This window comes from Suricata suricatta, chromosome 16, assembly GCF_006229205.1.
Source record: "Suricata suricatta isolate VVHF042 chromosome 16, meerkat_22Aug2017_6uvM2_HiC, whole genome shotgun sequence".
Classification (NCBI taxonomy): domain Eukaryota; kingdom Metazoa; phylum Chordata; class Mammalia; order Carnivora; family Herpestidae; genus Suricata; species Suricata suricatta.
Window position 1 is genome coordinate 17529122 of NC_043715.1, and position 16260 is coordinate 17545381.

The 16260-nt window shown below is 42.7% G+C and overlaps 1 protein-coding gene across 1 annotated transcript in view; it reads left to right on the plus strand.

Moving 5' to 3' along the window:
* The window catches only part of RANBP10 (RAN binding protein 10), a 62495-nt gene that overhangs the window by 11326 nt on the left and 34909 nt on the right, over nt 1-16260 (plus strand). Inside the window, exon 3 of the mRNA XM_029925075.1 lies at nt 11979-12031. Within this exon, the coding sequence (XP_029780935.1) occupies nt 11979-12031 (53 nt within the window). The remainder of the gene's footprint in view (nt 1-11978; nt 12032-16260) is intronic.

Genomic DNA, 16260 nt, shown 5'->3' on the forward strand with positions numbered 1-16260 from the left:
CAATTTTTAGCTCTAGTGAGCTTTTTGTGTACTGTTGGGATTTTTTTATAGGATCATGTCGTCTGCAAATAGAGATAGTTTTACATATCTCTTTCCTGTTTGGATGACTTTTCTTTTTCTTGTCTGATTGCTCTGGCTAGGACTTCCACTACAGTGTTGAATAGCAGTGATGAAAGGTGGCCATCCTTGTCTTATTCTAATCTTAGAGGAAAAGCTTTCAGTCTCTTACCATTGAGTTTTCATAAATACGCTTTATCATGTTGAGAAACTTCCTTTTATTATTAATTTTCCGAATGCTTTTATCATGAGGGAGTGTTGGATTTTGTGAAATTTTTTTTTCTACATCAACTGAGATAACTGTATAGATGTATTTTTCCTTTGTCCTATTAATGCAGTTTATATTGGTTGATTTTCTTATGATAAACCACCCTTGCCTTCATGCAATAAATCCCACTTGGGTCATGGTATGTAATCCTTCTAATACATTGTTGGATTTGGTTTGCTACAGTTTTCTTGAGGATTTTTGCATCTATGCTTATGAACTATATTGGCTTGTAATTTCCTTTCCTTTTGATGTCTTCTTAGTGGCTTTTTGATTGCTGTTTCAGGGTCTGCCCCATCTTGGGCTTTCATCTGGTTGCAGCACATTTGTAACAGTATCCAGACATTATTCTGCCAAGAATTGATGTCTCTAGGTCAGAGCCAGGAAGGAGCTTAGGAGCCCTTTAGTCCAACCTTTCCTCTTGTGATAGGGAATTTGAGATGTGGGGTGAAATCTAAGACCCACGGTCCTGAATTAGGCTGGAGTATCTGAGACCAGGCTTCAGAGTCTGGGGGGTATTGTCTCTGGAACCCAGCTGCAAAGTGTTCCTGTCACTTTAAAACTCTTCAGGTGCTTCTCTTCAGGAGGCAGGAAAGGCGAGTCAGACTTGACTTGTTGCCCCTGAGGTTCCTCTGTTAGAGTGCTCCAGGCAGTCTCTCAGGACTGGTTGGGTGATTACAGCAAAGTGGTGGTCTCTTCCCCTCCACGCCTTGTTGTGTATCTCTCTCTGGAGAGTGAGATTCCAGAGGCGTGGTTTCTAAGGTCCTGTTGTCTGTTCACCACTAGACCGGTTTGGGTCATAGGACATCTCTAGTCGGAGCTGTGCAGAGCCAGTGTCACTGTAGGAAGGTCTCGTGGGTGTGGGCTCTGGGCTGTGCTTGGGTGTCATAGCTTCTCTGCTGAGCAGGGATTTTGACCGTTTCTTGCTGTTTCTGAAGGTGTGCTCTTCTCATGTCGCCTCTGGCCTCCTGTCAAGGCGCAGGGAAGTGAGTTTACTAAGGAGCTGACCGTGAAGGCCAGATCCCCCAGTGTGTCCCTCTGGCACTGAAATGTTTCTTTGGGACAATCCGAGGAGAGTCTGCTGGGTAAGAGCCAATGACCTCCACAGTATGTGGCCACCAACTGGCTCTGGAAAATGATTTTTCTCTATCAAAGTAATTTATGTTAATTGTAGAAAAATCTGGAAAACCAAAGAGAAGAAAGAAGAATCCAGGCTGATCAGAGTGTGCTCACATCTCTGCGTGACTGCAGGGTTTCAGCAGACTGTTGCTTTTGTGGGAGAGTCAGAGGGGGGCGGGGGTGTGTGTGAAGGGCAGTACAGGCCCCAGAAACCACCAGTCCATTTTCATTGCAGGTCATCTTCAAAGGCCCCAATTTGCCCCCACTGCTTGCAGTGTGTGGTGAGAGCTTTAGGGCAGACGTGGCTGTGTGGTCAGCTGAGGGCCTTGCCAGAGCTGCTGCTCTCCAGCTCAGTCAAGGCCATGCTGTTCTCCTCTCTCTGGAGCCCACCGAGAGATAAGAGTTGCTCTTCTAGCTCTAGCTTATGTTGCGGTGTTGGCAGTGAAGGATAGAAACTGAGAAGGTAGAGGCCACCTCATGGTCTCACTGCCATGGAGAGCTTATTCTCTGTTGTCCCTCCTCTACATTTACTGGCTGTCTCACATCTCTGACAAATGGTATTCTCCATTTTGCTGCCCTATGGAAGAAAGGAATAATTCAGATGGGTTTACCCTACTTTCAGTCATGATCTGCGGTAATAGCTTTGTCCCCAAGCTCCTCAGATATATCCTGCTGCTTGAAAAGAAAGCCCTAGTGAAGATATAGGGGAGCTAAGTGCTGTCTATTTCAGTTATCTGCTTGTTGCATCTCTCCCAGGTGACCAAGTCAGCTTGTATCTGTTTCTGTTTCTGCCATTATCTGACCCATTACCAAGAAGGAAGCAAATGCTCACCTCCTTTTTCCTTGGCAGTTGTTTTTAGATGTCCCAAGATCTAGGGCTTTGCAAACGGCCTACTCTACTAGATTCCAGTGCTAGAAAAAGCCTCTAGTGCCTCAACCGAAGCACAGTGGGTTTGTCCAGTGTCCACCAGCAGCTCTCCCAGCACCGTGCCCAGGATCCAGTTCAGTGGCTACACTAAAGGCTCTCTGGACTGATGGTGATAGCTGAGGAATAATCTCTGACAAGCTGATTGGGATGTATGGGGAACTCAGTGACAGAGGTGAGAGTTGAATTTGGACTAGTCTGATAAATTTACTTTGATGCAGGTATGTTTTTTGTTCGGGTGTTTGCACACAGTGTAGACTCCAGGGCTGGAACGGAGTTGGAGAAGGACTTTTAGGGACAGGCCAACCACCTGGGCTCCGAAGTTTCCAAGTGGGTCTCAGAGAATTGCCCTTTCTTTGGTGACTGGTTGTGCTGGGCTGTGTCCTTGTCAGCTCCTCCCCCATACATAAGTTTACTGTGTTCTAAGGAACACTTGGCTCAGGGGTGCCTGGCTGGCTCAGTCAGTAGAGCATGTGACTCTTGATCTCGGGGTTGTAAGTTTGAGCCCCATGTTGGGTATAGAGATTACTTAAAAATAAAAAAAAAAAAAAAATGAAGAACACTTGGCTCTCTCCATGTCTTGCCATCTCCATTAGTTCTATCCTGTCCAGCTCTGTCATCTTCCACTGGGACATTTTGGTAGCCTCCAGCTTTGCCTTTTCTTTTCTTTTCAAAAATTTTTTTTATTTTTTATTTGTGAGAGAGAGAGAAAGAGAGCAAGTGCGGGCGGGGGAGAGGCAGAAACAGGGAGACAAAGAATCCAAAGTAGGTTCCAGGATCTGAGCCAGCAGCACAGAGGCCGATGTGGGGCTCGAACTCACAAACTGTGAGATCATGACCTGAGCCGAAGTCAGGTGCTTAACTGACTGAGCCACTCAGGTACCCCTAGCTTTGCCTTTTCAATCCATTTTACAATATCAGTGGTTTGATCAGTGGTGCCCTTTCCTAAACCCTTTCTGCAGCTTCCTATTGACCTTCCATTGAAGTTCAAACTCCTTAAGCTAATGTGAAAGCTCTGCGTGAACAGCCTGTTTCCAGCTGCAGTTTGGCTCTTTTTAGGTCTACCCAAGCTGTGACCAAGCCACACTGATTTCTCTCAGTTCCTTGACTGTGGGCTGCTTTTTTGCTTTTATGCCTCAGCACATTCTGCTGCTTCTGCCGAGAATGGGCTCTTCTTTTTTCCCCACATCTCCTTTACCAGGGCTTGGCTCAGCCTGTACTTCCTCTGGGAATCCCCAAGTCAGTGCACCCTGAGTCTCTGGCTTGCCCCTGACATGCCAGTGGAAACCGCCAGAGCGCGGCGACTGAATTTAGGCCCTACTCTTGTATCCCTAGCACCATATTGGGCACAGAATCTTTATGGAATGGGTGAATGATCTCAAGGGCCTCTATAAAAAGAAACTTACCACACCTGTTTTTAAGCTTATTTATTTATTCTGAGAGAGAGCTCAAATGAGCAAGCAGGGGAGGGGCAGAGAGAGAGAGAAAATCCTGAACAGGCTTTATACTGTCAGTGAGAGCCCAACACTGGGCTCGGTCTTACGATCTGTAAGAATATGACCTAAACTTAGATCAAGAGTCGGATGCTTAACTGACTGAGCCACCCAGGCACCCCGCATGGCATCTGTTTTTACTGAATCACTTAACTTTAGCAAGGCCTCAACAGCTCCTTAACAACCCCTTCATTTTCAAGTGCCGCCAGTGATCAACAGAGGAGAGGTAGTGTCAGTGCTCCTTGGATGCAAAGGTACTACTGTATGTGTCCAGGAGAACATACGTGGGTTTAGGGTTTTTATTATGCCCTTTCCTTATTGTTTTGCCTCATCCTTGTCAGCCTGTCAGAGAGCCAGGACCACATGAGTCTACCATTTAGCAGAGCATGACACATGTCACTCATTGGTGATTGAGAAGGAACCTCAGGTCTGCTTAAATTTTTCATGAATGGATGGAGAAGTAGATTTTCCGCCATGCCTGTAATGTCACTAGCTTTGTAATTGTAGGTCATTTAATATCAGTGCTGAAGTCCAGTGTCTATAAGAGGGGAGAATAGAATAGTACTGGGGGTTTTGTGAGTGAGTTCAGAGCTCACTTACCTATCCCAAAGCACTGTAATGATCTCATATCAGCTAGAAGCTTAGGTTCCTATTGAAATGTGTCTGGGAAAGACCCTGTGACTTTGGTGATAAAGTTTACCAGACCACGAGTTGATGAATGGTAGGGGTTTATTGAATGTCTATTATGTGCTCAGCTCTGTGCTTTTCCTCTGAGCACTGGGGGCTTCTTCTAATAGCTCCTGCATCCGTGAGGTGGGTAACAGGCATTGCATCAGTTCTGTTCATTATGGCATAAGACATAAATAGGGTTTGGGGGCTGTAAACTTAGGCTCCATCTCTTGTGTTTGGATGGTTTGAAAGATTGGTCTTTGGAGAAGATCAGAACTGAATAAACACATATCCACATGCTGGGTTTTTGGCCAGAGATAACAGTTTTAAAAAAGGGATAGGTGAAGGTTCTGTCTCCCTAGATCCTAAATCCTCAAGCTTGAAGACAGGAAAAGACTAATAACAAATGTTACAGCTGGTGATAGTGAACTTGAACCTTTTTTTGAGAAGGGGTCATGGCATTGATATATATTCATTTAATTATTGTGGTAAAACATATATAACAAATTTTATCATTTTATCATTCTTATAGTTCTTACATTCTTACAGTGTATAGTTCAGTGGCATTAAGTACATTTGCATTGTTGTGCAACCATCACCGTCATCCATCTCTAGAACTTTTTTCACCTTCCCAAACTGAAACTCTGTTCCCATCAAACAATGACTCCTGATTCTTACCTCCCCTTAGGCCCTGGTAACTACAATTCTGCCTTCTTTATGAATTTGACTGCTCTAGACACCTTATATAAATGGAATCATACAGAATTTGTCTTTTTGTGACTGATTTATTTCACTTTGCATAATGTCTTCAAGGTTCATCCATGTTGTAGTATATGTCAGGATTTCCTTACTTTTTTAATTTTTATTTATTTTTTTTCCTTACTTTTTTTTAAAAAAAAAAGTTTTATTTATTTAACTAATCTCTCTGCCCAACGTGGGGCTCGAATTCATGACCCCAAGGTCAAGAGTTGCATGCTTTTCCATCTGAGCAAGCCAGGTGCCCCAGAATTTCCTTCCTTTTTAAGGCTGAATAATATTCCATTGTATATATATGTCATATTCTGTTTATCCATTCATCTATTCAGGAGTAGGCATTTAGGTTGGTTTGCTTCCACCTTTGGGCTGCTGTGATAATGCTGCTATAAATACAAGTGTAAAAATACCTGTTCAAGTCCCTATTTTCAATTCTTTTGGGCATATATACCGAGAATCGAAATTGCTGGATCAGATAATAATGTTAAAAATTAAACATTTTAAAAACATAGTTTAATTATAATTTTTCCAAGTTAATCTATTTTATTTTAAAGTTTCTATTTAAATTCTAGTTAGTTAACATATAGTGTAATAGTTTCAGGAGTATTTATAGTTTTTTAAAGTTTATTATTTATTTAATCAATCTCCACACTGAACATGGGACTCAAATTCATGACCCCAGGATCAAGAATCTCAAGCTCTTCTGACTGAGCTTGCCAGGTGCCCCTAAAAATATAGTTTAATTTTTAAAACTTAGAATTACCATGTACCTAATCGCCATACTGATTTCCACAGCTACTGCACCATCAATGTGCAAGGGTTCTAATCTTCACATCCTCACCAACACTAGTTATTTTCTGGGTTGTTTTGTTTTGTTTTTCTGGTAATAGCTTTCCAAAAGAGTGTGAAGTGGATATCCTAGTGGTTTTGATCTACATTTCCATAATGATTAGTGATACTGAGCATCTTTTCATGTGCTTTGTTAGCTGTTTGTCTCTTCTTTGGAGAAATATCTATTCAAGTCCTTGCTCTTTTTTAAAGCAGTTTTATTTATTTTTTTAAATAAATGTTTGTTATTTTTGAAGGAGAGAGACAGAATGTGAGTGGGGGAGGGGCAGAAGAGAGGGACACAGACTCGGAAGCAGGCTCCAGGCTCTGAGCTGTCAGCACACAGCCCAATGTAGGCCTTGACCTCATGAACTGTGAGATCATGACTTGAGCCAAAGTCAGACACTTAACTGACTGAGCTACCTAGGCGCCTCTTAATTTTATTTTATTTTATTTTTTTTTGAGAGGCACCTGGATGGGTCAGTTAGGCATCCAGCGCTGTTTTGGTTCAGGTCATGTTCTCATGGTTTTGTGGGTTCGAGCCCTTTAGCTCTGTACTCACAGTGCAGAGCCTGCTTGGGATTCTCTCTCTCCCTCTCTCTCTACCTTCCCCCTGTTCATGCTATCTCTGTCTCAAAATAAATAAATAACTTTAAAAAATTAAATGTTTATTTATTTCATTATTAAAATTTTTTAATGTTCATTTTTGACAGAGGGGGAGAGAGAGAGGGAGAGAGGGAAACAGTATGTGAGTGGGGGAGGGGCAGAGAGAGAGGGAGATACAGAATCTGAAGCAGGCTCCAGGCTTTGAGCTGTCAGCACAGAGCCCAACACTCAGCTTGAACTCACAAACTTTGAGATCATGATCTGAGTCTAAGTTGAACGCTCAACTGCTCAACCGACTGTGCCACCTAGGCGCCCCTAATGTTTATTTGTTTTTGAGAAAGAGAGTGAACAAACGTGAGCAGGGGAGGGGCAGAGAGAGAGAGAGAGGATCTAAAGTGGGCTCCGTGCTGTCAGCAGAGAGCTGGATGTGGGACTCCAATCCACCAACTGTGAGATCATGACCTGAGATGAAGTTGGACACTTAACCAATTGAACCACCCAGGCGGCATATTTTCTTTACTTTTCTTTTCTTTTCTTTTTTTTAGAGAGCGAGCTTGCATACACACAAGCAGGGGAGGAGCAGAGGAAAAGAATCTTAAGCAGGCTCAGCATGGAGCCCAACATGGGGCTTGATCTCACGACTATGCATGACCTGAGACGAAAACAAGAATTGGAGGCCTAACCTACTGAGCTGTGTTTTTTTTTAATTTTTTAAATTTTAATGTTTTTAATTTATTTACTGAGCTGTGTTTTTTTTTAATTTTTTAAATTTTAATGTTTTTAATTTATTTTTGATAGAGAGAGACAGCTTGAGCAGGGGAGGGTCAGAGAGAGGGGGAGGCACAGAATCCTAGGCAGGCTCCAGGCTCTGAGCTAGCTGTCAGCACAGAGCCCGACACGGGGCTCGAACCCATGAACCATGAGATTATGACCTGAGCCAAAGTCGGATGCCCAACTGACTGAGCCACCCAGGTGCCCCCCCCTTTTTTTAATTAACAATTTTTAAGTAGGCCCCCACACAAGAGTCACATGCCCTACCGACTGAGCCAACAAGGCACCCCTGTTTTTCGTTGAGTTGTATGAGTTCTTTAAATATCCTGGATATTAAACACTTATCAGATAGATGACTTATAAATATTTTCTCCTTTCCCATTGGTTGCTTATCACTGTGTTGATGGTGTCCTTTGAGGTATAAAAGTTTAAAATTTTGATGTGGTTTACTCTTTTTTTCTTTTGTTGCCTGTGCTTTGGGTGTAATATCCAAGAAATCATTGCCAGTTCTAATGTAAACCTTTTCTCCTATGTTTTCTGCTAAAAATTTTACAGTTTAGGTCTTTGTATTTGATCTGTTTTAAGTTAATTTTGCATATTGTGTATAGTGTGTTCAACATTGTTCTTCTGCATGTGGATATCCCATTGTCCTTGCACCATTTGTTGGGAAAACTGCCATTTTCCAATGGAATGGTCTTAGCATCTTTGTCAAAATCAGTTGACCATGTATGGAAGGGTGTATCACTGTGCTCTCTATTCTACTACTCTGGTTTTTTTGTCTGTCTCGACCACTGTTTTGATTATCATAGCTTTGTGGTAATTTTTGAAATCAGGAAGTATAAGTCCTCCAACTTTTTTCGTATTTTTCTAGATTGTTTTGGCTAATCAGTATTTCTTGAGATTTCATATAAATGGCAGATAGAGTGACAAATGCAGGCAGGCATCTTTGTTTTGTTCTTGATCTTAGGAAAACTTTTTCAGTCTTTCACCATTAGATTTGCTGTTAGCTGTGGGCCTATCATATTTGGCCTTTATTATGTTGAGACAGGTACCTTTTATTCCTAGTTTGTTGAGTATGACTGAGACGTAACTTAACATACCGTTCATCCACTTAAGCTATACAGTACAGTGTTTTTTAGTATATTCACAGAGTTCTTACACCGTTTTTACCCTCTGCTTATCTTAGACTGGTTGGATAATAGTTTGCCAAGTGCATGAAGACTTGCTGTAAGGTAGAAGGCTGCATCTTTTTCTAATTTTAGAACATCATACTTTTGGAATGGACTTAATGTCACCCATTGTTCCAAGAGTTGGTACTCATTTCTTTTGAACACTGACTCAGTGCTGACTTCATATGATATGCAATTTAGACTCCTGTGGGGCTGTTCCCAGTGTCATTGACACCTGCAGGTGACCTAGTACCTAGGGGTGGGTAATGGATCTCCTCTGAGTCCTCTACCCTTAGCTCATCCACTTGGATTTGCAAGTTGACCTAGGGTTTATGTAAAGGCTTCCAGGCCATATGCTGCTAAATGCTGTCCCATCTATAGGGCAGAGAGATTTTCGAAAGGTGTTGAGGGCTAGCTTCTGGAGGTGGAAAAGGCTTCCGCAGTGCAGAAGCCTAAGCAACTTGTGTTTGAATACGTGTGCCTTAGTAGTTCCTCATTCCCATGGAAGTTTGTGGAATTAGACTCCTGTTACTGTGGCCAAGCTGTTTGACCTTCCCTATTTGCATTAACCTTAAGTGGTCAAGGGTCATCCAGGAAACATGTACTCCAAACACAAACCCTCATCTTAGTGTCAGGAAACCTGTATGCCAGGGATGGGATCACATGTAGTATTGGGCAGAGGCTCAGGGCCCTCCAAACAGGGCAGGGTAAACGGCCTGACACCCAAGTCAGGGAAATCCCTGGTTATGTTGTACATGATTATGTTGATTGATGACTGTAGGACAGTTGAGGTCATTTGCTGCTTGGTCAGCTGAGGCATTAAGACAATAGAGACCAGCTTTTGGAGGCCTCTACCATATAAAGTAAGGAAGCTGACTATTTGGGCTGCTGTTTTTCCAGGAAAAAGTACAGGTTTTAATCTAATGGGAATCCTGCCAGCAGTCTTACACAGCTTCTCCTGGTGGTTCTTCAAGATCCTTTTTTGGCAGGAGGTAGTAGGCAGTTTGAGAGTCTGGGTCCTTTGAACTGTGCAAGTCACTCTTTGAACTGCTATTCCTTTCCCTTCCCTCCTCTTTCTCCTAACTTCTGCAGGCCAAATTATCAGGGTCATGTATTTATTGGTTGATGTCTTTTCCTGGTTCCTGCCTGCATGATGGGGTAGCTGGTTGCAGAGGAAGATGTGTGGGTCAGAGCTTTCCTTCCCTACCTGATCTGATCCTTTATGTGGATGGTAGAGGCTGCTCTCCCAAAACTCAGTGGCACAGCCAGCCAGAGAAGGACAAAGGGGCATTACTGTAGATGAAGGACTTGCAGAGACAGTAGCATCATGTTGTGGGAATTCTGGTATTGTTAGAAACAGGTACATAGGTGCATGGAGCATGTCAGGGGTAAAAAAGAAATAATGCAAGATGGGGAAATGTATGTGGAATTGTTCCTTGCAGAATCATTTACAATAGAAAACAATTGGAATGTAAATGTATAGCCAATTAGAAGTGGTCAAAATAAGGTAACCCTGTGTAATTGCTTTAAAAAACATTTGTGTGTGTGTGAGTAGTAAAATATACATAACACAATTGACCACTTTAACTGTTTTAAAGTGTAAGTTCAGTGACATGAAGTACACTCATATTGTTATGCAACCATAAAGTTCTACCGCAGCCTTCTTGGTTGGTGTTTTTAGTATTCTGAGCTTCTCAACTACTTGTTGGCACTAATATGTGGTTGATATCAGGCATCATGTGTGAGTTTCTACTATTTTACTCTTAGAAGGTAATGACTTGTTTCTCTTATTTAAATTTTTGGGGAAATACCTCCCTGCTTCCTTGCACACTATAAACAGGTGAAAAAACCCTGTTCATTTCCTTTTCTGGCCTGCCCACTCATGAGTGCCACTGAGACCTCTTTGACAGAGTTGTGCAGCATGGGCCCGCCTTGCTGTGGGTGGCTTAGTTGTTTAGGTGTCTGGGTAGGAGTGGGGGTGTCTCTCAGGGACTTAAAATACACCCCCTTCCAACACTGGATGACCAAGGAGGTCAGCAGTGAATGTATGGGGCAAGGGTAATGAATTTGGAGATACCCAGAGAAGAACCTCTGTGGAAGGGGTCTTGACAATCCTGTGCAGAAGTACATGGCTATACTTTTTCCACGTCTTGGTCCTGGTTGAAGAGTGGCTTGTCCCCATGGGCTTGATCTTGTATTGCTCTGCCACGTACTGTCTAGGATTGAACTACTTATGTTAGGGACTTCTTGGGGACAGATTCCACCACCTTAGCTGGAGCCAGAAACCAAGATGCTGGAAACATTGATCTCAGGAAACTTTCCTCTGAAACTAAAGCCATTGGTTCCTGGCTACAGATACCACCTCTTGTTTCTCCAGCTACTTAAGGCATTGAGATGATTTTCATTAGAAAATCAAAATGGGGGCTCCCTGGGTGGCTTAGTCAGTTGAGCATCTGAGTCTTGATTTTTGCTTGGGCTCATGATTCCAGGGTCGTGGAATCAAGCCCCATGTCAAACTCTGTGCCAAGTGTGGAGACTGCTTAAGATTCTTTCTCTCCCTCTTCCTCTGCTCCTACCCTGATCATTCTCTTTCTCTCTCTGGGGGTAAAAAAAAGGAATCAATATATGAAGGTTCTTCAAGAACCACTACTATAAGAGTTAAGAGTCACTATATTCATTGTTTTCTGTTTTTCTTTTGCCAAGAAATATTTTATTTTTTTCAAGTGTATGTAATAGTTTATTAATAGCTTATTGCCAAGTTGGTTTCCATATAGCACCCAGTGCTCTTCCCCACAAGTGCTCCCCTCCATGACTATCACTCCCCTTCCCCTTTCCCACTCCCTCTTCAGACCTCAGTTTGTTTTCAGTATTCAAGAATCTCTCATGATTTGCCTCCCTCCCTCACCCTAACCCCCCCTTCCCTTCCCATGGTTCCCTGGTAGGTTTCTCCTGATAGACTGATGAGTGAAAATATATGATATCTGTCCTTCTCTACCTGACTTATTTCGCAAGAAATATTTTAAAAGGGAGATACATGGGTCTCCTGGGTGGCTCAGTTGGTTAAACGTCTGACTTCGGCTCAGGTCATGATCTCATGGTTTGTGGGTTCAAGCCCTGCATTGGGCTCTGTGCGGACAGCTCAGAGCCTGGAGCCTGTTTCAGATTCTGTGTGTCTCTCTCTGTCTGCCCTTGCCACACTCATGCTCTGTTTCTCTCTGTATCAATAATAAATAAACATAAAAAAATTTTAAAAATCAAAAAAAAGAAGGAAGATACATAATCATTTGCTAACAAAAATTTTTATGTGTATGTTTTTTTTGAAGGTACATGGGAATAGGACTCTCAGCTCAAGGCGTCAACATGAACAGACTTCCTGGTGAGTCACTGATTAAGAGAATGTTTGTTCTGCTCTCCTGATCCATTCTGTGATGAGAATCATGGTGGCAGCCAAGAGGCTGGAGAGAACTTTTCTGGCTGCCTACCCAAAGTGAGGCCATTGGGTGGAAGATCCTGAAAGTTGGCCATGGTTGGATGGTATGGGCTTCCATTCCAAAAAAATAATTGACGAGTGATTGTCATTCATGGAATTTGCAGTCAAAACCAAGGAACCTGAACTTGCTCCTAGTAGGGATATGCCTTAGTAGCTCTTCCTCCCATTGGCCTTGGACCAGCCTGGGACTCTTGCATATATGGAAAGAAAGGCAATTACCAATACTGGCTTCTTTGTTACTTCACCACGTTAATGATCAGAGTCTTTAAATGGGCTCCCACTTGGGTTATAGTTGAGGCAATTTCTTTCCTTTTTTTTTTTTTTTAATATTTACTTATTTTGAGAAAGAGCATGTGAGCAGAGAGAGAGAGAGAGAGGTAGACAGATAATCTCTAGCAGGCTTTGTGCTGTCAGCACAGAGCCCGATGTGAGGCTTGAACTCACAAACTGTGAGATCATGACCTGAGCTGAAATCAAGAGTTGGATGGTTAACCTACTGAGCCACCCCGGTACCCTGAGGCAATTTCTTAATAAATAAGAGGATTTGTGCAAGACTTAGGATGGCAGTCAGCAGCCTCAGATTTGTGGAATGCTCTGGGCCCCACAGATGGTCCTCCTTTGCTACCTAAGCACTCTTTCCACTATTTTCTGCCCAGTGGCTCATGCCTAGTCCTGGGCTATGTACAGTTGAGAGGATAGAAACCTCCACCAGAAGCTGGTAAGTTCTAGAAAATAGTCTTAAGTCCATTTGTCCCCTCAGTGGCATAAGTGACATGGTGCAAGCTGCCCTGAAACTGACATGGAGGCAGGCAAAGTCCCTATGTTTTGGCCCCGGCCCTCTGCCTCTTAGTAACCAAGGAGCTCAGGAAAACAATTCCCCATCAAGGGTAAACGGATTCTTAGTCCTTTGTACTCCAAATATGCTCTTTGAACTTTTGCACTGCTTTGGTGGCAGAGAAAAGAGGCTTTTATAGGCTTATTATATGGAAGTAACTATTATAATCTGTTACTACATGACACTTAAGCAACCATGAACACTGGCTAAGTGAATTTTTGTTAATCCACAGAAAAGAATACGGTGCAGCCATGAAGAGAATGAGGATGTTTTTTAGGTACTGATTTGGAGCAATCTCTAGAATATATTGTTAAGTGGAAAATAAAGGCATAGAACAGAATATAATATGTTACCAGATATGCAAAAATAAAAAAGGCAAAATGAGTATACTTATACCTGCTTGTACCTGCTTGTACATGGCATAAGATACCTTTGGAAAGCTACAGGAAAATTTGTAGTCTTCGTTGTCCCTTGGGAAGGGACGGGGTGGCTAGAGACGGGACTGGGAAGGAAATTTTTCACTTTCAAAGCTTTCAAATTTTCTTTCTTGTGAATATATTTTCTGTTTAAAAATAAATAGAAATAAAAGAAAATGAACAAAAGCAAACGCCTTTGTATCAAGAAGTCCTGGTTTCCTTCACGTGGTTTTGGAATGCACCATTTTACCATGTGCTAGGCATGGTATTCTAGGTTCCACATGCGCATCCTTCTTTAGTAAGAACCATTTTTGCATGGCTCATTGGGTTTGGGATCCATGGAGTGGAGCAGATGGCAGGGTGGTGGAGGGAACTGCAAGGTCTACCTGGCTGATCTGATAGTCTGTTTGCCTTGTTCATAAGATGGGGCTTTTTACTCCCTCTGGGCCACTTGCAGGCCAGCTGTGGATTATATGCTTTGACATTGTTTATTTATTTATTTATTTATTTATTTATTTATTTATTTATTTATTTTTAAATGTTTCTTTTTGAGAGAGACAGACAGCGCACGAGCAAGGGAGGGGCAGAGAGAGAGGGAGACACAGGATTCCAAGCAGGCTCCAGGCTCTCAGCTATCAGAGCAGTGCCCAACATGAGGCTTGAACTCACAAACTGTGGGATGCCTAACTGACTGAGACAACTGACTGAAGTTGGACACTTAACTGAGCCACCCAGGTGCTCCTTCACATTGTTAATATAACATTGTAGGGAAATCCATTTTGGGCCCTTGTGAAGTCAGACCCTGTCCAGGCACAGGGTGTGGGCAGGGAGAAGGGGCTTAGGGACAGTGGATGAGGTGTTAATCCCCACACTAACATATCAGGAGCGTTGGCACCTTTTTTAACATCCCTCACTGGTAAATCTCTTGTTCGGCAAGAGAAAAGGGGCCTCTGTGGGTATTGCGCCTGTTTTCATTTCACGCTGCCTGCCAGTTCCTGAGGGCTTTCCTTCCTGCCATATCTGATAATCTTCCTGATTATTCCTTAAGGTAGAAAGTAAGAATCAGATTGCAGCTAGATAGAGAGTCTCCCTGCAAAGGATGAATGCCTCTGGCTTTCCCAGGATGCAGGGCTGGCTAAATGGCTGGGCAGACCTAGTATAGGACAGTTGTAGGGATAGCGGGGTGGCATTCTTAGGAATGATGGTGGGCCTGCCACTGTTCATCCCAGTGCTGGATTTGGAAGATGAGAATCCCCTTTGGCACTTTCCATTCTCTGGAATCATTTTTTTCTGGTTTTTTTTTTTTTTTGGGTGGTGGTGTTAATGAGCATAAATTCTCCAAAACTGAAAGTATCATCATTCATAAACACTTGGACCTGAAAGTACTAGCATGTATTCCAGCAGGTACATGATACGGAGGATGACAGTAACTAAGGCCTTTCTGCCAGTTTCTTCTGATTTCCAAGAGACCCTTTTGCAATGAAGGCTATTTGGTATTTTTGGATGTATGGATGGTCGGAGGGAAGTGATGATGATGGTCTAGGCTAGGTCTAGAATTTGAGACTTCAGTGTCAGATGAGATATTTGAGGGTAGATTTTTTTTAATGTTTTTATTTATTATTGAGAGACAGAGACAGAGCATGAATATGGGAGGGGCAGAGAGAGGGGGAGACACAGAATCTGAAGCAGGCTCCAGTCTCTGAGCTGTCAGTACAGAGCCCAGTGTGGGGCTCTAACTCACAAACCGCGAGATATAACCTGAGCCAAAGTCGGAGGCTTAACCAACTGAGCCACCCAGGTGCCCCTAGACGTAGCTCCTTGGGGCTGGTTGTTGGAGTGGTTACTGCAGCTTCATATTGGTGTTAAGAGACTAATAGGGGTTTGCCAGGTGGTTGAGGGCTCTGAGTAGATCCATAAGTTCTCTAGTGTGATGGGATGGTTTCCCGGGAACAGTCAGGATGACCCCGTTGAGGGAAGAGTCTTATGTTCTTCATCAAGGGGGCTGGACATCTTTATTTCAGGATTGGGAGCTGCTGCAAGAATGTTTTGAGCATAGACAAATGGGATCAGATTCGCTAATTGTAGAGGAGGCCTTCTAGAGGGCTAGAGGCTGAGGTGGGCCTCCTGGGCAGTAAGAACTATAGGAGCTTAAGCTTGTGATGGAACTTCAGGAGGTGGTAGATTATGGTTAAAAAAAAAAAAAGGACTCCTTTTTCTTATTCTGAAATATTTAACTGGAAGCATCTAATCAGAAGTGAACAGTTATATTTATAAATGCCTTAAGTGTATTTTTTGAGATAATGTAGTATATCATGTTTAGTTGAGAAGAATCCTACTAGGTCATTGGGAGGGGTTCCTTATTTTCATGCTATGTGTAGATTACTTTCGATTTGTAAGTTTAGAAAAATTTATCAGCGAATCCATCAGGGCTGATTGGTCTTTGGGGGAGGACATTTTTTGAAAACTCCCTTCCTGTCTTGTTAGCTTGTTCGTGTAACTTTCTTGTGGCATCACTTTCAGTATATTGTGCTTTGGCCATCTGATTCTCCATATAGGAAAATGGCAATGATTTTGATTAATTATCAAAACCTAAAAAAAAAAATTCATGATTTATCTTTTAGATTAATTGAATCAATTTTATCAATAAAAATGTTTTTAATGTTTATTTATTTTTGAGAGAGAGAGAGAGAAAAACAGACACAGAGCACAAGCAGGGAAGAGGCAGAGAGAGAGGGAGACACAGAATTCAAAGCAGGGTCCAGGCTCTGAGCTGTCAGCCCAGAGCCCAATGTGGGGCTCGAACCCACGAACTAAGATCATGACCTGAGCTAAAGTCAGTCACTCATCCGACTGAGCCACCCAAG